The sequence below is a fragment of the Castor canadensis genome, chromosome 11 (assembly GCF_047511655.1).
Source record: "Castor canadensis chromosome 11, mCasCan1.hap1v2, whole genome shotgun sequence".
NCBI lineage: Eukaryota > Metazoa > Chordata > Mammalia > Rodentia > Castoridae > Castor > Castor canadensis.
Window position 1 is genome coordinate 21,063,524 of NC_133396.1, and position 19,034 is coordinate 21,082,557.

At 50.9% G+C, this 19,034-nt stretch overlaps 2 protein-coding genes across 4 annotated transcripts; one reads left to right on the forward strand and one right to left on the reverse strand.

Moving 5' to 3' along the window:
* The first annotated feature begins 1,089 nt into the window (after positions 1 to 1,089).
* On the forward strand, positions 1,090 to 17,008 carry Wnk4 (WNK lysine deficient protein kinase 4). 3 transcript variants are annotated; one of them, XM_020165141.2, is made up of 19 exons: positions 1,090 to 1,704; positions 3,115 to 3,287; positions 4,304 to 4,524; positions 4,774 to 4,931; positions 5,402 to 5,490; positions 5,571 to 5,787; positions 8,255 to 8,519; positions 8,685 to 8,806; positions 9,026 to 9,084; positions 9,183 to 9,300; positions 9,542 to 9,658; positions 13,856 to 13,993; positions 14,545 to 14,599; positions 14,702 to 15,279; positions 15,359 to 15,419; positions 15,588 to 15,996; positions 16,085 to 16,284; positions 16,412 to 16,509; positions 16,614 to 17,008. In XM_020165141.2, the coding sequence occupies exons 1-19, from the start codon at positions 1,090 to 1,092 to the stop codon at positions 16,614 to 16,616; spliced, it is 3,696 nt and encodes a 1,231-aa protein (XP_020020730.1). In that variant the 3' UTR covers positions 16,617 to 17,008. The 3 variants fall into 3 exon arrangements, with proteins under 3 accessions (XP_020020730.1, XP_073901889.1, XP_073901891.1); XM_074045788.1 differs by having other exon boundaries at positions 14,705 to 15,279; XM_074045790.1 differs by lacking the exons at positions 14,702 to 15,279; positions 15,359 to 15,419 and having other exon boundaries at positions 16,614 to 17,007.
* Positions 17,009 to 17,538: 530 nt separating this feature from the next.
* On the reverse strand, positions 17,539 to 18,946 carry Coa3 (cytochrome c oxidase assembly factor 3). Its single transcript, XM_020165144.2, has 2 exons — positions 18,691 to 18,946; positions 17,539 to 18,080 (listed from the first exon to the last, which is right to left on the reverse strand). The coding sequence occupies exons 1-2, from the start codon at positions 18,902 to 18,904 to the stop codon at positions 17,974 to 17,976; spliced, it is 321 nt and encodes a 106-aa protein (XP_020020733.1). The 5' UTR covers positions 18,905 to 18,946; the 3' UTR covers positions 17,539 to 17,973.
* Between the last annotated feature and the right edge of the window lie 88 nt (positions 18,947 to 19,034).

Genomic DNA, 19,034 nt, shown 5'->3' on the forward strand with positions numbered 1-19,034 from the left:
TGCCTGCCTGCCTGCCTGTTAAGTTACTGCTGGAATGGGATTGAAGAGGGCTGTGAAGCGTTCCACTTCAGTGAGTCCCAGCCAACTGGAGAGGAGAGGGAGGCCTATGGCCTGTGTAAGGGAAAAGGGCCTCTGAGCCTTAGGGTTCCAGTTAGCCTGTGGTTTTACATGTGTTGGGTGGGTTGTGTGGAGGAGTGCTGATGGAACACAGCTTGGGGACAGACTGCTTGCTCTTTGAATTGGAGTCACTTAATGGCTCCCCCATGAAAGTCCTGAACTATTCTGAAGCCCTCCCTCCACCCATCTGGTCTGGGTTGGGTAGTTGTGGTCAAGGGGGGCTGGAGGGAGGCAAACCGGATGTGGACTTTGGTTTATTGGAGACTTTGGCAAACAGGAGGAGGAGGAAGGAGAACCCACAGCAAAAACAGCCTCTCTGGCAAAGACCAGGCAGTAGCCAAGGTGGAGGTGGAGCTGGTGGGTGACCAAAGGGTTTGTCCTGGGACACACACACATCCATGTACAGACCAGAGGGAAGCCTGAGTGCGACAAAACCATGCCTTTTCACTGACCTCTGTTCGGCCTGGGGCTACTCCGGCTGATTAGGACAGGGTAGTACTGCCTTATCTGGGTTGTGCAGGCTGGTGGTGGCCTCTCCTTAGACACCCATACACACTAGGGCCTGGGACCCGCGGTTAGGTTTCCTCTCCCTGCTCCAGTGTCGTCCTCCCGCTCCCCTACCCGAAACAGGTTTGCGAACTCAGTGCGGGAGGGCACGCCGCCACCTCCTACTCAGCTCTTGCCGGGAAGGAGGCGGAATGCGGGTTTGCAGGAAAGGAGGGCGCGCGGCGGCAGCTAAGGTTAGGGGCTCCGCAGCGGTCCGCAGAGCCCGGCTCAAAACAGGCGGCCCTGGGGGGTGAAGGCGGGGGCTTGGCCGGGGGCGGGTCTAGGGGTGGGGCTGCGCGGCAACCCAGCGAAGGGTTGGGGCCCCAGCTGCTCAACCCGAGCGCTGCGTACCCAGCCCGTCCTCCTGTCAGGCTACCTCCTCTCTAGCCGTCTGGCTTTCCGCCCTGCGGCGCCTGGCCCGTCCCCATGCTGGCACCCCGGACCACGGAGACCGCGGTCTCCTTGCCTCAGACGGAGGTTGACCTGGTCCTGCGGTCTCCACCGCTTCTGGCTACCGCGGGGCCGCCCCGCCTGGGGCCCCCTCCTCGCCGAGCGCGCCGCTTCTCCGGGAAGGCTGAACCTCGGCCGCGCTCTTCACGTCTCAGCCGCCGCAGCTCAGTCGACCTGGGTCTGCTAAGCTCTTGGTCCCAGGCAGCCTCGCCCGTTCCGGAACCCCCCGATCCTCCGGATTCCACTGGCGCTGGCCCCACGAGGAGCCTACCGCCTAGCTCCAAAGAATCTCCGGAGGGCACGTGGACCGGGGGAGACCCAGGGAAGACTGAAGATTCGGCGCATCCCGAACTCACGGGATCCACAGGAGGCCTGGGGCCCGGGGGACCACCTAGGGTCCCCGATGCCGCGGCCCGGGAGCGGCAGCGGGAGCAGGAAGAAAAGGAGGACACGGAGACGCAGGCTGTGGCAACGTCCCCTGACGGCCGATACCTCAAATTTGACATCGAGATTGGACGTGGCTCCTTCAAGACCGTGTATCGAGGGCTAGACACCGACACCACGGTAGAAGTGGCCTGGTGTGAGCTGCAGGTGCGGCTGGGCGCCCCCTCGTTAGCACATCGGGATGGGACCCTTCGGATGGGAGAACAGCATCAAGGGAAGGATGTATTTTTTTTCTGTCAAATGTCCTGACATTCTTGCTCTCCTTGCAGGGATGATCTAGTTGACTCTGGGTGGGATCAGAAGGAGAAACTGAGGCAGGTGTTATCTGGTGGTTCCTCCATGGGAATGGACATTCCCACTTTCAAGTCTCCATACAAATCCCTGAGTGTAGAAAATAGGATGGGAAATGGGGTGGGAAAGCCAGTTCAGATCTGTAGAGGGCTGGCCCACCAATTTCCTGCCCTGGATACCTACTGTCTCTTTCCTTTTCCCCTATGTCCTGAGATTTTCAGCTGTGACCCTGGTCCTCTCGCTCCCTATTTGCAGACTAAGAAAGTGAGATACTGGAGGCCAGGAACAGGGTCAGGGTCCTCTCCACCTCCAAAAGAATTTGCGGGTAGTTGTGGCAGAATGGGGCTCTCACTGACCCTTTCTGGAGCAGTCAGACTCAGGACTTCACAGCTACAGGGAGAGGGAGGACAGGAAGCTCCAGCACTGGCCTGAGATCAGCCCTGCTTCTCACCTATCTGCCTACCTGAGTTTTTCCCTCCCAGCCCAAAGGCACTGAGCTCTTGGATTTCAGGAGGATGCTGGTTGTCAGGACCTTTTTCTCATTGCTCCCACTCTACATGTGGGTAGGCAGAACCCAGTCAACTGTGGTCGGATTCAGATTGGGGAACAAAGCCTAAGAGAAGAGTCCCACCACTTTGGCCCTGGCACGGGGCTCACCCCTTGCGCCTGCCAGTGCCGCGCCCCAGGCTGTAGGCCAGGCCAGGAGAGGCAGCCAAACGCGGGAGGGTGTGGGGAGGGAGAGGGGAATGGGGGCGGGGCCGCTATGGGGGGCGGTCTCCTGACGCCAAGTCCTGGATCTTTTCTTTCTCTGTACCTTCCCCCGCAGCCCTCCACCGTCTGTCCGAATCTACAGTTCCTAGCTTCTGGGGCCAACCCCTTGCCGGCCCCAATTCCCTGCCCTCGGCCCGCCCGCTGCCCGCCTGCTGCTTGCCCGCTGCCGGCCCCCAAGCACCCCCTCCCGCCACACAGCCGGCCAGGGCGGCCACAAAGGCGCTATTGAGCTCAGGGCTCCCAGACCGGGCTGCATAAAGGCGCTTGTGTCCAGCGGGGGGGCTTGGGGGCCGCCCCAGGCCCAGGATGGGTGTGTCTTTGGAACAACCCAAAGAGACTAAGAGCTCGGGGTCTGCAGCCCATCGGGCTAGCAATCTCACCCACCCGACCCGGTCCGGGGGCTCCAACCCCATCTTCCCCAGTTCCACTCCTGATGCCCTGTCCTCCTCTCCCTGGGGGTCTGGGCTGACCTTGCTCCCATCACCCATCCCACAGACTCGGAAACTGTCTCGAGCAGAGCGGCAGCGCTTCTCCGAGGAGGTGGAGATGCTCAAGGGGCTGCAGCACCCCAACATCGTCCGCTTCTACGACTCATGGAAGTCGGTGCTAAGGGGCCAGGTTTGCATTGTGCTGATCACCGAACTCATGACCTCGGGCACGCTCAAGACGTGAGCTCTGGTCTGGGTGGGTGGGGGAGTGTGGGACGTCCCTCCACTACTTCCTGAACCTCTCCTAGTCCCCTCAAACTCCCTACGTTCCGTTCTAAAGCCAGACTCACCATCTCCCTCCCAACCACTCGACCTAAGTCCTTGCCTAGGTGAATGGCCATGTCCTCAGCATCCGGTCAAAACATTAGGCGTCTTAGCTCTGCCACCACCCACATCAGTCAAGTCTCCAAGTCGCTCCTTAACATCTCACCACTGGGCTTTCACTGCCCCATCCTTGTCCCCACTTTGCTGTTTCTCACTGATTTGGAGCCCTGCAGTAGCGCCCTAATGGGCCTTCTGGGCTCTGCCCTCCCTTCAAGCTATCCTGTCTTCCTGCAACCTAGAGGATCTTTCGAAGTGGTAAATCTGACCTTGTGACTCCCTCCTTAAAACCCCTTAAAGTTTCCCATGGCCTTGGGGATAAAGTCCACACACTGACTAACTTATTCACACAGACTTTAGGATCCAGTCTCATTTTTCTTTATCTTAAATACCGGACAAACCAATACCCAGCAACTACTTACCCCTTGCCCTGTCACTTGCTGTGTCCGTGCCTTTGAGCACGGTGTTCTGTCTGCCTGGAAGGTCACTATCCCTTCCCCTCTTCACCCTTGAAGTTCTACTCCTCTTTCAAGACACAAAAGTTACTTCCTCTGTGAAGCCCTCCCCACGCTTTGGGACAGTTAGTCATTCCTTCCGGAGCTCCCACAGCACCTTGGCTGTGACCCTATCTACGAATTTACTGTCAGAACTATTTTGTAACCTCGTGTCTTATCTACCGGACGCCCCCGACTGGCCTGTTTCTCCTAGAGGCCCCCGCGCTGACCTAGGCTGGAGGAATGTGGGCAAAGTACACCGAGGCAGCTGCAAGGGTGGGACAGAGGGAACTTCCCAGTGTGGGCTTCCCTCCCCTCTCCCCCCAACCCCGCTCTGCGTAGTTATCCCCGCAGCGACTCTGGTTATGCGTCCTCTCCCAGGTACCTGAGGCGGTTCCGTGAGATGAAGCCCAGAGTCCTTCAGCGCTGGAGCCGCCAAATCCTGCGGGGACTTCATTTCCTACACTCTCGCGTTCCCCCCATCCTGCACCGGGATCTCAAATGCGACAACGTCTTCATCACCGGGCCTACAGGCTCTGTCAAAATCGGGGATCTGGGTTTGGCCACACTCAAGCGTGCCTCCTTTGCCAAGAGTGTCATTGGTGCGTCCGACCAGGAGGGTCCTTGCCATTATTACCAACCCCAGCAAGGTTTTCTAGATCCACGGAACTAGGAGATCATAGGGATGCTGGGCTGACCTATGGCATCCCCTTCACCCCAACACACACTATGGGCCAGTATTGTTCTCTTGCACTCAAGCCCCTGGGTTGCCTAACCCACAGTGTGCCCAAGTGGAGAGGTGAGGGGAGAAGAAAGGCTCAGCAGCCTGATCTCTGCTGTGGATCCTACAGGAACCCCGGAATTCATGGCTCCCGAGATGTATGAGGAAAAGTACGACGAGGCCGTGGATGTGTACGCGTTTGGGATGTGCATGCTGGAGATGGCGACCTCGGAGTATCCGTACTCCGAGTGCCAGAATGCTGCGCAAATCTACCGCAAGGTCACTTCGGTGAGGGGGCGGGGCTGGGGAGGAGGGGATTCCAGGTGCCACTCCCATTTACCTGCCTTAAGTTACCTGTGGTCAGTGCCCTTTGTGTTAATGAAGACAGGCCATCGACACAAAGATTGGTGAACACCGAAGGATGTTGGGTGCACACATGCCTACCCATACCCCCAAAACAAGCTATTTAGAATAACAATATGTGGAGCGCTTCCAAGAGTTCAGAAACGATTTCACATTCAATTTTACCCGATCCTTCTAGTTGCCTTTCAAGGTGATCGTGGCAAAAGTTTCTTTTCACATATAAGAAAACAGTGAGAGTCCTGTTCAAGGTAACATCGTCAATAGGTGGAGGGGCTGTGTGTGATTTGAAATCAAATCTTTCAGTACTGCTGCCCGCTCTGGATCGGGTGGTGAGGGTGTCAAGCCGAGAGCTGGGGTGCAGAGGACCCCAGGCCTCATGCAACCCCTCCCCCTAGGGCACAAAGCCGAACAGCTTCTACAAGGTGAAGATGCCAGAGGTGAAGGAGATCATTGAAGGCTGCATCCGCACGGATAAGAACGAGAGGTGGGTTACGGGCAGAGCTGGGGTGGAGAAGAGGCTCGGGAGGTGAAGGTCGTGTCTCACCGCCCCCCCGCGACCCCCAGGTTCACCATCCAGGATCTTCTGGCCCACGCTTTCTTCCGAGAGGAGCGCGGCGTGCACGTGGAGCTGGCGGAGGAGGACGACGGCGAGAAGCCGGGCCTGAAGCTCTGGCTGCGCATGGAGGACGCACGGCGCGGGGGTCGTCCACGGGACAACCAGGCCATCGAGTTCCTGTTCCAGCTGGGCCGGGACGCGGCCGAGGAGGTGGCACAGGAGATGGTGAGCAGAGGACAGACTGTGCTGGGGCTGAGCATGTAAAAGAGATCACCCGGAACCACCTCAGAGGATCAGAAAGTCCAGTGCGAAAGGGTGGCAGCCCTCCCTATGCCTAGTGACATCTCCTTCGTGTCTCCCTGCCTCTCCCGTTCCGGTTCACCTGAGTGTCCGGACACATACAGTGTTCCTTTCCAGAACAAGCCCTGGATCCTCCAACCTCCTTACTTTAATTCCTGTAGATTTATCCTGGAATGCTGTTCTCCCTTATCTATTTTTCTCTCTTCTGCCCCCCACCCCATTTCTCTTTCTTCCTCCATGCTCAGAACCATGAAGGGACTGGGATTTGAAATACTTCTTTCTGTGTTGGTAGCGGAGTTTTGGCGACTTCCTGTACAGCACACCCGATTTTAGGAGGGCTTCCCCTCAGTCTTCTTTGGTATCTGAATACATTACTGTCTTTCTTCTCCAATAGACTATACATTATTGAGGGCAGAGACTATTTTGTTGATTTTTCTACCCCTGACAGTGTTCATACATGGTAAGAGCTCCTTAGCAGCCCATAGCTTACATGGTTTAAATCATTTCACATGCATTTGATCATTGCTAACAACCCTTCATGGAGAGTCATTTTATCCCAAATAAGGGATATCAGGTTTATCAGAAATCCCAAATGAAATCACGCTTATCAGAGATTGACTATCTTATTCAAGGTCCCAAATAAATGAGTGACAGAACTAGATTTAAACTCAGGTAATTCAGATTTGAAGTCTGACTACCCAGGCTCACTTTCTTTACTCCCCCAGAAAAGTTTGAGATTGAAATGAATGAGAAGGGAAGAGAAGGTGGTGAACAGGTGGGAGGGGAGATACTATGGAGGTAGTGGATGCCTGGGCAGAAGCTTGGGACCTGCTTTAGGAAGTCTGAGTAGGAGGAAGGAAGGGAGAATGATATCTCAATAGAGAAATGGCAGTTTCGGACCAGGAGCATCTATGGTGGCTCAGAAACCTTAGACTATTTGAAATGTATCCCCCTAGCTCAACCCAACCTGACCTGAGATCAAATCCTGATTCATTACTTACAATGGATTATTTTAAGGGTCAGCAAAGATGTATTAGTCAAGCAGGATGAAAGAAGGAGAAATAAAAGGGGGAAGGAATGATACCCTCTAATAAGAAGAGGGTGGAAGCTAGGGTCTTTACAAGGGCAATTACTGTTTCTTCTCCTCCTCCTTCCTTTGCAGTACTAGGGTTTGAACTCAGGGCCTGATGCTTGCTAGGCAGGCACTCTGTCTGCAAGGGATTCTTAATCTTGGCACTGTTGACATCTTTATTTTGGAGACTGTCATGGATATGGTAGGCTGTTAAAGGAACCGTTGGGTTCTACTTCCTAGATGCAGAAATACCTATCTTCTAGTTGTGACTACTAAAATGTCTGTAAATATTGCCACAGCCACCCCTAACACTAACACACACACACACACACACGCACACACACATACATTGAAATCACTGACTTACTAAACAATCACAAGCTCGTCACTTAATTTGCTTGTATTTATTTTTTATATTATTTATTTTTTAATTTGCTTGTATTTAAAATGGGTTGATAGCTAGGCACTAGGGCTCGTGCCTGTAATCCTAGCTACTCAAGAGGCAGAGATCAGGAAGATCAAGGTTCATAGTGAGCCTGGGCAAGTAGTTTTCAAGACCCAATCTTGAAAATACCCAACACAAAAAAGGGCTGGTAGAGTGGCTCAAGGTGTAGGCCCTGAGTTCAAACCACAGTATGGCAAATAAATAAATAGCCAGGCACTGGTGATTCACACCTATAATCCTAGCTATTCAGAAGGTAGAGATCAAGAGGATCAAGGTTTGAAGCCAGCCTGGGCAAACAGTTCACAAGACCCTATCTCCAAAAACCCTTCAAAAAAAGGGCTGGTGGAGTGGCTCAGGGTGTAGGTCCTGGGTTCAAACCCCAATACCACAAAAATAAAATAAAAATAAAAAATAAAATGGGTTGATAAGGGCTGGAGGTGTGGCTCAAGTAGTAGAGTGCCTGCTTTGCAAGCATGAAGCCCTGAGTTCAAACCCTAATCCCACCAAAAAAAAATAAATAAAATGGTCTGATAAGAACTATGTCAAGCCAGGCATGGTGGCATACACCTGTAACCCCAGCACTCAGGAAGCTGAGGCAGGAGATCGAGAGTTCAAGGCTAACCTGGGCTACATAGTAAGACCTTATCTAAAAAAAAAAAAGGTCTCAAAAAAAAAAAAAAAGTCTTATGCCACAATGCTATTGAGAGAATTTAATGGTTAACAATGTTAAAGAGTTGCCAGTTGCCAGTTAATGGACATACTGGGTAATCAATAAATGGTCACCTTCCTCCCATATCCTAGAAGCCTCAAGAAGGTGTCCAGATGGATCTTTGAGGGGGAATCCCAAACTATCTTCCTCACCCTCTTGACCTCAGGTGGCTCTGGGCTTGGTCTGTGAAGCTGATTACCAGCCAGTGGCCCGTGCAGTTCGTGAACGGGTTGCTGCCATCCAGAGAAAACGTGAGAAACTTCGAAAAGCTAGAGAATTGGAGGCCCTCCCACCAGAGCCAGGACCTCCACCAGCAACTGTCTCCGTGGCTCCTGGTCCCTCCAGTTCCTTCACTCCTGAGTCTGAGGAGCCAGAGGCAGACCAGCACCAGTCCTTCCTCTTCCGCCATGCCAGCTACTCATCTACCACCTGTAAGTCACCCCTTAGGATCTAGGTCTCAGAACCCTTGGTCTGTGCCCCACTCCCGCATCCCCTCCACCAAGTCCGACCTAGCAACTCTCCTTGCCCCAGGCTGCTCCTCTCTTCTACCACCACTGCCCTTTATTTCTTTTTTGATGCCCTCCCTCCCCCACCAGCTGATTGTGAGACTGATGGCTACCTCAGCTCCTCTGGCTTCCTGGATGCCTCAGACCCTGCCCTGCAGCCCCCTGGAGGGGTGCCATCCAGCCCAGCTGAGTCCCATCTCTGCCTGCCCTCGGTGAGAGGGGATCACATTGGGGGGGCTCTCAGCCATTCTAAGCCTATGACCTTGCCTGTGAAACCTAATTCCATAACCTGTCCCTAGCCCTAGAAACCCATCACTCTAGTCCTTATCTTCCCCAGTTGTATCTCCCCAGTATCCTCCCAGCATCCTTGAGACCATATCCCTGGATCCCAACAGTTGTTCCCCAGCTGACGAACCCTTTTTCTATTTCAGGCTTTTGCCTTGTCCATTCCACGTTCTGGCCCTGGCAGTGATTTTTCCCCTGGGGACAGGTATGTTCTGGTCTGACCAGAGGTGCCAGGGTGAAACATCTGGAGCTATGGGGTCTTAGGGTCCTTTCAGACCTTCCTATCTCTGTTTCCTTTTCCAGCTATGCCTCAGATGCAGCATCAAGCCTCAGTGACATGGGAGAAGGTTTGGGACGGATAAAGAGACCCCCAGGGAAGACTCTCCGGCGAAGACCCCGATCCCGGCTGCGGGTCACTAGTGTAAGGAGGTGCACAGGAGATGAAGAATAATTAAAAGGGCCAGGAGGGAACTGTCAGGGGGATGAGAGAGGTCAGGTGGAAGAGGGAGTAAAAGGGCAGCCAGTCTAGTTTCTAATACTAGACTTTGGGGGTAGCATCTACTCTCCAGATCCAGTCTGGCCACTGTCACTTGACTGGACTAGGGTGGGAACACATGATGAAGACATTGACCTCCTTCCCTCTGCTGACTTTGAATCTGAAGGTCTCAGACCAGAATGACAGGGTGGTTGAATGCCAGCTGCAGACCCACAACAGCAAGATGGTGACCTTCCGATTTGATCTGGATGGAGACAGCCCAGAAGAGATTGCAGCTGCCATGGTGAGAGGGAAAGAGATGAGAAGAGAGCATTTGGATGGGACATAAGTCTCCCTCCTGATGTTCACTGGCACTGAAACACCCCAATCCCACAGCAAGGATTTATAAAGTACCAGTGGTTACTCAGCACAGTGACATTGATGATGTCTCAGCCTTGCTTGGGAGATTTCTTCTTAACTAGTCTGGTTTGGCTCCGCAGCTGCAGCAATTTGAGACTAACATAGACTGTGTGTGAAGTGCATGCTACATGTGTGATACTGGAGCTGGAGGTAAAGGACAGGCCAGGACATCAGGAGAAGGAGTGGCAGGTAGAGAAAAGGCAGTGAAGGGTGGAAAGACTCTAACTGGAGGTGTAGAATATGGGACTGGAAGGGCTTCATGAGAAACCATTGTCACTGGAAGTAAGGGTTCCTATAAGAAAATTATGGGAGGTGGGTATGGGCAGGTAGAGCGAGCACAGATCAGAGACAGAATTAGGAGTTAGGTGGAGTGTAACATGGTGCAAATAGGTTTCATGAAGACCATTACCGCATGGGATGTGGGAGGGGATTAGGGGTATGAAATCCAGCTGGGAGGTAGTCACAAGAAGCCAGATGTAGATGAAAGAGAGCATGGATTATAAGGGCAGGAAAAAGTGTGAATCTGAGTGTTGGTTCAGGAAAATAAATTGCTCTGTAATCTAGTAACTTGTTAAGAGTACAGTACAGGTAATAGATGGCCAATAAGTATTTGCTGAGTTGATATGATAAGGAGTTAGGGAGAGGAGATATCAAGGGTGACCTATAGCTTGGAGGATCTATAGATTTCTCTCAGAGAGAGAAAGTAGGAAGGAAAAGTAGGCTTTTTTTTTTTTTTTTTTTTTGCAGTACTGAGGCTTGAACTCAGGGCCTTCACAATCTTCCTGATCTCTGCCTCCTGAGTAACTAGGATTACAGCACCCAGTCTGAAAAGCAGGCCTTTTTAGGGGTCATGATGAGCTTAACTGACAGCCAGAGAAGGCCCTCCCTAACAACAGGTATGTGAGTGAGGCAGAGCTGGAGAGAGGTGTGTGTAGAAGTTGTCAATACAGAATTGAAGTGGAAGGAAGATGGGACTACAGGGCCAGTGACATAGAGGGTTTGAGAAGTGTGTCTCAGTGAATATCACCTGGTCTAGAATGGGAATGGGGAAGATAAGACATGGAAGGACACAGGGATAGAGCCAGAAAGGTAGGAAGGTGTTAGTAAAATCTGAGTTAGGAATTTCAAGGAGGTGGCATAAGGTGAAGCCTGGTGCAAAACCATACTGATTTTTGCTAGGTCTTTTTGGAAGACCATTTTCAATAGAGTAGGGCAGTGGATGCCAGCCTCTGAGGTGATGGAGAAAAGGGAATGGGACAAACATCAGGCCTCAGGAACTCTCTCTAAAGTATCTCTTCCATCATATCATTATGTTATGTTCAGGACAAAGAAGACTACCACCTGGCACATAAGGCTTGTCACCTAACACTAAGCTTCTTGACCCCCTCCAGAATCTTCCTTCTAGCCACACTGGTTTCTGAATGATCTTCTTTAGAATGCTGGGTGCCTTCCTGCCTCTGCCTCCAGCTGCTCAAGGATACCATCTCTGAGCTTTCTGTCCTGGACTTACATATCCACTCAGCCCCTGATCTCAGGGTCTACTCCCTCTGCAGCAGAGTTCTTCTGAGACTTGGATCTGATCTTCCTGCTTTTCATCTCTAAATCTTTCTCAGCCACTTGTGGTTAATAAAGGACAAAATTACAAAGCACATCTTTAAAATTCACAGCCCACTCAGCTATACCAGGGTTCTCACTGTTTTCAGAATGTGCCATGTCTTTCATGCCTCAAAACTATTTTGCTGCTCTTTCTGCCCAAACTGTCTCTTTTCTCTTCCTAATGAACAGGGCAAAATAGAAGAAAGAGTAGACTTCCATGTAATACCTGAGTTCAAATTTTAGCTCAGTTGAAATTTGGTGAACTTGTGCAAGATGTTTTAATTTCATTTTATTGCTGTTCTGGGAGGAGGGTCAAACCCAGGACCTGTGCATGCTGGGTAAGTGCTTTACCACTGAGCTATACTCCGAGTCCCTTGGGCAAGTTTCTTAGCCTCTCTGAGCCTCAGTTGCTCAACAGGTGATAATACTTGTTTTGAAAAGATGTTCTGACAAAATATGGTATACTGCATGAGAAGTGGCCTTACACAGTAGGCCCTCAGTAAAGGATTGTTTATCTTTCTTCAGAGGTGAAGTTGCTGTGTGAAGTTGTCACAGATTCTCCCATCCTCAGGGTTGTATGACCTGTTCCCTTATTGAAATAAGGGAAAAATAACAGTTTTTTGAGTGTGGGGGAGGTACTGATCAATTACAGACTTTTAACTTTTTTTTTTTCTTTTTTGGTGGGACTGGGGTTTCAACTCAGGCTTTTGCACTTGCAAAGCAGGTGCTCTACCACTTGAGCTACTCCTCCAGTCCATTTTGCTCTGGTTATTTTGGAGATAGGGTTTTACGAACTATTTGCCCGGGCTGCCTTCAAACTGCTATCCTCCTGATCTCAGCCTCTCAAGAACCACCAGTGCCCAGCCTTTTAGCTTTCTTTAAATTTTATATTTTGGTGGTACTGGTTACAAAATAAAAATTTTTATTTTGGGTTTGAACTCAGGGCTTCATGATTGCTAGGCAGGTGCTCTACTAATTGAGGCACTCCATCAGCCCTGTTTTGTGTTGGGAATTTTCAGGATAGGATCGCTGAACTATTTGCCCTGCTGGCCTCGAACAAAGATCCTCCTGATCTCTGCCTCATGAATAGCTAGAATTATATATGTGAACCACGGGCACCCAGTTTAGCATGTTTTTTATGGTAGCAAAAATGAACCACAACATAAAATTTACCATCTTAACCATTTTTCTTTGGTAGTTGCTGGGGTTTGAACTCAGGGCCTCATGCTTGGCACTCTACCACTTGAGTCGCACCTATGTTAACTGTATTAAATATATAGTTCAGTAGCATCCAGCATTTTCATTGTTATGAAATAGATTCTCAGTTTTTCATCTTGCAAATCTAAAATGCTATAGCCATTAAACAGCAGCTCTTCTGCCCCCAACAGTATTTCTGGTTATACTCACCATATGTAAGGCTCCTAAGAATTCTACCTTACCTATCATAGGGTGACCTGCAGTATGTTGTGTATTTATGTATCTCCTCTATTAGGTTTTGGGTTTCATTAAAACTAGAATGTTGGGGGCTGGAAGTGTGGCTTATCTGGTAGAGTACCTGCCTCAAAAGCGCAAAGCCCTAAGTTCAAGCCCCCAGTACCGAGAACAAGAACAAGGAAAAGCACCCAGATAATTGAGCATCAAACACCTAAGTACAGGGCATGATTCAAGTGAGAGTGTCTGCTTAGTAAGTGCAAGGCCCTGAGTTCAATCTCCAGTACTGCCAAAACCCCCCAACAAATTAGGACCTTGTTTCATGCTTCCCTGTGCTCTACAGTACCTAGCACAATGCAGCGTGCTGTCTTATTTTGCTAAACACGTAAATGATCATGTGTGGTATTATTTACAAACAGAAATTGTGTCCAAAATGAGGCAAGACAACAGTGGGAAGAACTTAGGCTCTGACTTTCTGTAGGCCTGGTTTCAAATCATGTGACCTCAGACAGCCTGCAATTAACCTCTTGGAGCATTGGTTGTCTTTACTCTAAAGTGAATATGCTATTCTAAATGTCAAAGGTAATGCTGTGAGGAGAGCACTGGCATACACAGTACACATCCTAGAACATTAGCTTCTTTTCTTCTAGGAACCACACCGTGCCTGGAACACAACAGACTCTTAGTTGATGTCTGTTTTAGGTTGTGATTGTCAGAAGCAGTAGTATGAGTTTTTTTTTTTTTTTCTTTCTTTACAGTGCTGGGTAGGAACCCAAGGCTTTGCACATGCTAAGCAAGCACTCTACCATTGAATTACATCCCCAGTCCTTTGTTTCTTGAGACAATCTTTCTATGTAGCTCAGGTTGGCTTGGAACTTGCTATACAAGTTGAGGCTGGCCTCAAATTTGAAATCTTACCTCCACCTCCTGAGTCCTGGGATTACAGGTATATCCACCACGCCCAGCTTGAATGGTTGGTTTTAAAGATGAGGAACAGATGGCAGGAATGAGTGAGATTACTGAGCCTCCTCCCTATCCTGTTAACCCTTGCCAGGTATATAATGAGTTCATTCTGCCCTCGGAGCGAGAGGGATTCCTAAGCCGGATCCGGGAAATTATCCAGCGAGTGGAGACCCTGTTGAAGAGAGATACTGGCCCCACAGAGGCTGCTGAAGACACCCTAACCCCCCAGGTCAGGCTTTTTGGACGCCTCTAAGAGGAAAAGACTCTACTCCAGAGCTCTCTGCCTTCAATGGGTCTTCTTGGATTAACTCTTCTTCACCTTTGAGACCTTAAAACAGTGGTTCTTGCCCATTTGAGTATATGATGAAAGCCATGATTCTACTAGAAAAAAAACGTGTTGAATGTGTTGAGTACTTTTAACTCATTTTGAAGTAATTCAGACTTGCAGAGAAAAGTTGCAATAATTGTAGAGAGCTACTAGCTACCCTTTGCCCAGATTTGCCAGTTAAGTATTTTTTCAAGTAGCTTTACCATTCTTCCCCTCTCCCTGCTCTGTGTATGTACACATATTATGTTCTTCTGAGCCACTTGAGAGTGAGTTGGCAGATCTCATGCCCTTTTACCCCTAAATATTTCAGCACATACACTTTTGAATCCCTTGAAACTCATGTCTGGAATCCTAGAGGCTCCTGGGTCCTAGTTTAAGAATCCCAGTCCAGAACCTTCCATTTGAGATTAAGCTTTCTTCACTGTGACTGTGGGCCCCTTTTTCTCCCCCAGGAAGAGCCAGCACCACTGCCTGCACTCCCAAATCCTCTCCCAGACCCATCCAGTGGTATGTACTGAGTTCTGTCCCTGCTCATTCCAACCCTTGGCTTTCTACTGGGAAGGGTACAGGGCATAATGGACTAGAATCTCAATACTTCCTCCTCTCCAGCAGAGCTCCAGAACAGCATCTCTCTGGAACAGAGCTGGGCAGCCTTCTCCATTTCCCCATCTTCTCCAGGAACTCCCCTGTCTCCTGGAAACCCATTTTCCCCTGAAACCCCCATCTTCCCAGGGGCAGTCTTTCCTGTATCTCCCAGCCCCTTCCCATTCTCCCAGGTCTCCTCAAATCCCTCACCACCATCCCCCAGCTCTCCACTTCCATTCTCCCCCACCGAATCTCAGTTTCCAATCCCATCCTCCCCATTTCCCCTGAGTTCTCTCCCCACCAGTCCTCCACCTCCATTCTCTCCTGGTTGTTCCCAGGTCACTCTTAATCCCTCTTCTTTTCCTTTCCCCTCCCCAACACCCCTCCCCTCTACCACCGCAGCCCCTCTCCTCTCTCTGGCTAGTGCCTTTTCTCTGGCTGTAATGACTGTGGCCCAGTCCCTGCTGTCCCCCCATTCTGGGCTCCTTTCCCAATCTTCTTTAGCCCCTCCTGGTCCCCTACCTAGCCTGCCCTATCCCTCTCCCTTTGCTCCTTGTGGCCAGGAGAGCCTTTTACCCCAAACAGCAGAGACAGAGAGTGAGGTGAGTAAGAAATCAAGAGGGATGATTAGGGGAGCTCCGTTCTGGATCATTTCCCCTCTAAAGGATCCACACTTTGTAGGCCTCGTCCAATCCTGCTCAGCCACTCCTGGGCGAAACCAGACTAGCACCCATCTCTGAAGGTGAGGCCTCTGATCAGTGACCCTGCCCATTATTCCTAGCCCACTTTCTGTCCTTCCAACAGGTGGTGGGGAAGCTGCCCTTGGAGAGGTGGCACTGGTGGCTGGACAGCCATAGCAGCTGTCCATATTTCTCTAACTCAACATGTTTCCTTCCTTTTCTTCCTGCAGAGGGAAAGCCCCAAGTTGTTGGGCGTTTTCAAGTGACTTCATCCAAGGAACCAGCTGAGCCTCTTCCCCTTCAACCAACATCCCCAACTCTCTCCAGTTCTCTAAAGCTTCCAACCCCTCAGCTGACCTCAGAGAGCTCAGACACAGAGGATAGTGCTGGAGGCAGGCCAGAGATGAGAGAGGCTCTGGCTGAGAGTGACCGTGCAGCCGAGGGCCTAGTGGTTGGAGTTGAGGAGGATGGGGACAATGGGAAAGAACCTCAAGTTGGGGGCACCTCTCCACCCATGAGCCATCCCAGCCCAGTATGGATGAACTACTCCTACAGCAGCCTGTGTCTGAGTAGTGAGGAGTCAGAGAGCAGCGGGGAGGATGAGGAGTTCTGGGCTGAGCTGCAGAATCTTCGGCAGAAGTGAGTCTGGGGAAGATGGCAGAGCCAAGAGGCGAACTTAGGATAGCAAAGTATGGCTAAACTTCTCATGCCCTTGGTGCATCCCCAGGCACTTGTCAGAGGTAGAGGCACTACAGACACTACAGAAAAAGGAAATTGAGGATTTGTATAGCCAACTTGGGAAGCAGCCCCCACCAGGTATTGTGTCCCCTGCTGCTATGCTGTCCAGCCGCCAGCGCCGCCTCTCCAAGGGCAGCTTCCCCACCTCCCGCCGCAACAGCCTGCAGCGCTCCGAGCCCCCTGGCCCTGGTGAGACTACAGCCACCTTGCTTCCATCTTTCCTGAGATCCCTTCCCTACTGACTGCCAGGCCCTAGCCTTCCTCTCTGCTGCGCCTTCCCTCACTTAGTGCTCTCCTTTCTCTGTCCTGTTCCCAGGTATCATCCGAAGGAACTCCCTGAGTGGTAGCAGCACAGGCTCCCAGGAACAGCGGGCAAGCAAAGGGGTGACATTCGCCGGGGATGTTGGCAGGATGGTGAGGGCGGGCCCAAGGGAGGGAGAGACCAGGGAATGGTAACTGACAGCAGTTTCACCTTCCTCCCACCTTCGAGTTTTCTTCAGCACATTTTTTCCCTCCAGTGAAATCAGAAGCCAGGTGTCTCCCCCACACCAGGACCCACCGTGGCGCTTGTGCTCTCAGAACTTGATGCTTTTCTGACCAACTCAACTCAGCAAAAAGACCCAGCACTGAGGGAGTAAGAAGGCCCTAGGGGCGTGGAGCGTGGGGCTGTATTACACTGAAGAGTCAAACATGTGGGAACTGTTTGCCATGTGGACTGTCAGTTCTGCAGCCTCCCATCTTCATCTTCCCCCTCTCCCCAGCCAAGGGTCAACCACTAAACAATCCTACCCAAGCCTAGATGCTTCTCGATGGCCCATTCCCAGCTAGAAGACTGTTGAGGGGATGTGTGCTCACTTCAGAACTAGCAGCAGCCAATAAAAAATACTGAAAATAAGGGCTGTGGATGTGTATCTGTCATGTCTTAAGAACTGGGGGCAAAGACTTGTGGGGGGGTGAGGCAGGGAAGGACTTAGAAGGGACTCTCCTTTCACAATGGGAGGCAGGGTGGAAGTTGCCCAGCCTTCTGGCTTCCTGCCACCAAGTCATGAGGAAACTGCAAGGTCACTGATACAGTTGGCCAGCTAACATTCCCACCGGAGGCCTGTATAGGCAGGCACCAGTGCAAGTTAAAAGAACGAAGGCTACTTGTCTCTCAGACTACAGCCACATCTAGGGATGTGAAAAGGCACTGAAGTTAGCCTAAGAGTGAGTTCTTGAGGGTAGAGGACAGAAGAGTGACCTTTCTTCCCCTAAGACCTGGTTCAGTTTCAAACAGCCCAGTAATCTCTCCCTTGAATCATGAGGAAAGATCTCAGGGAAAAAGTAATTCTAGTTAAACATTTACAGCTACTTGGAGGCAATGCCACAATTGCAGCTACTGCCCAAGGAACTTTCCAGCATGAAGTGTTATGTATGTCTCAAGGCCCCACACACTAACTTGGCTTCAGGAGAGATGATTCAGTTTATTATTCTTAACTTGGCCCTATCTTTTCCCACTTTATGCTCCAGCACTGTACAGAGCTACCACCCCCACCCGCATTACAGCTGGGCCCCTGGGAAGTGAAGGGGCAAACCACAAAGTTAGAAAGTTTGGGGAAAGTCAAGGTTGCATACCTCTCAAACAAGGAAACAAGCAAGAAGGGCTCAATAACTGTACACCGTGCATGTTAAATGGGCAATATTCCACTGACAGAGGCCAAATAGCCATAGAAGCATAGTCTATGGCTTCTGGGGCTCAATCATGGTCCAAAGTTAGTAAATAGGCCAGTGATGTTGTGAGCATGGTCTCCCAACACCAAAATTTCTACAGGGTCATGGGGCATCATTCATCATAGGAAGGGGCTCCAGTGGGCTAAAGATATCTAATGTCCATCCAGTTCAGGGTCCTGACGCCCTTGCTAGAGCTCGGGCTCTGGCAGCTTTGGCTTCATCTTCCAACTCATCAAGGAAACGCTCCTGGGACACCGAGTAGAAGGTGTAGCCATCTGGAGAGGTGGGTTGAGGAAACCACTTGGAATATAAATATTCTCTTTTCCCACCAACTTTGTTATTCCCCCATTCTTCTAAATCGGTGATTCTGGACTGGCGACTTTGCTCTTTTTGAATCTTAGCCTCAACTCCATTATTATAACTAAATCATATTAAAAGGGCAGCTTAGAGCCAGGCGCCAGTGGTGCACACCTGTAATTCTAGCTACTTCAGAGGCTGAAATCGGGAGGACACTGGTTCGAGACTAGACCAAGCAAATAGTTTGTGAGATCCTATCTCCAACATGGCCAGAACAAAATGGAGTAGAGGTGTGGGTCAAGCACCTCTTGAGTGCCTGCTTTGCAAGTGCGAGTCCCTAAGTTCAAACTCCAGTCCAAGAAAAGCTTAGAAAGAACAAATTTAGTACTGGAGGTGTGGCTCAAGTTGTAGAATGCCTGTTTTGCAAGTGCCAAGCCTTAAGTTCAAACCCCAGGCCCACAAAAACAAACAAATAACAAGTTTAGGTATTAACCCCAATTTACCCAAACATTAAACACTGGCTCGGCCCTCCTACAGGCTTCTGTTCCCCTGACCCTATCCCTATGTGCGGTACAAATAGGAGGATACAAATAGCTAACACCAGGGCACCGATGCCTAAGCCGGTCACGATGTTCCGGGTCCGCCGCTGTGGCAACGTCTTCTGCCACTGTGCAAGTTGCACTTGCCGCATGAAATGCAGTTGCGCGGGAGTCAGTTTCTCCCGTGTCGGGTCGATGCGCTGAGCGAACGGGGCCTTTTCATTCTTCGCATCAAGAGGATCACCAGACCCCGGCGCCGCCATGTTGCCGCTCCGCCCTTCCCGCGCCGGTCGCTGGGATCGCTGGGAATAGTAGTCCTTGTTCCCCGCAGAGAACGCTGGGAGTTGTAGTCCGCTTCTTTGTCGTTTCCCTCCCACGCCAGAGCAAGGGCAC

Coding starts and splice junctions, on each gene's coding strand:
- Coa3 (XM_020165144.2), bottom strand. CDS start 18,904: ATGGCGGCGCCGGGGTCTGGTGATCCTCTTGATGCGAAGAATGAAAAG. Junction 18,081..18,690: donor TGCCCTGGTGTTAGCTATTT/GTATCCTCCTAT, acceptor CCACCTCTCCAG/ATGGCTACACCTTCTACTCG.
- Wnk4 (XM_020165141.2), top strand. CDS start 1,090: ATGCTGGCACCCCGGACCACGGAGACCGCGGTCTCCTTGCCTCAGACG. Junction 9,301..9,541: donor CCCGGCTGCGGGTCACTAGT/GTAAGGAGGTGC, acceptor TTGAATCTGAAG/GTCTCAGACCAGAATGACAG. Junction 15,420..15,587: donor ACTAGCACCCATCTCTGAAG/GTGAGGCCTCTG, acceptor TTCTTCCTGCAG/AGGGAAAGCCCCAAGTTGTT.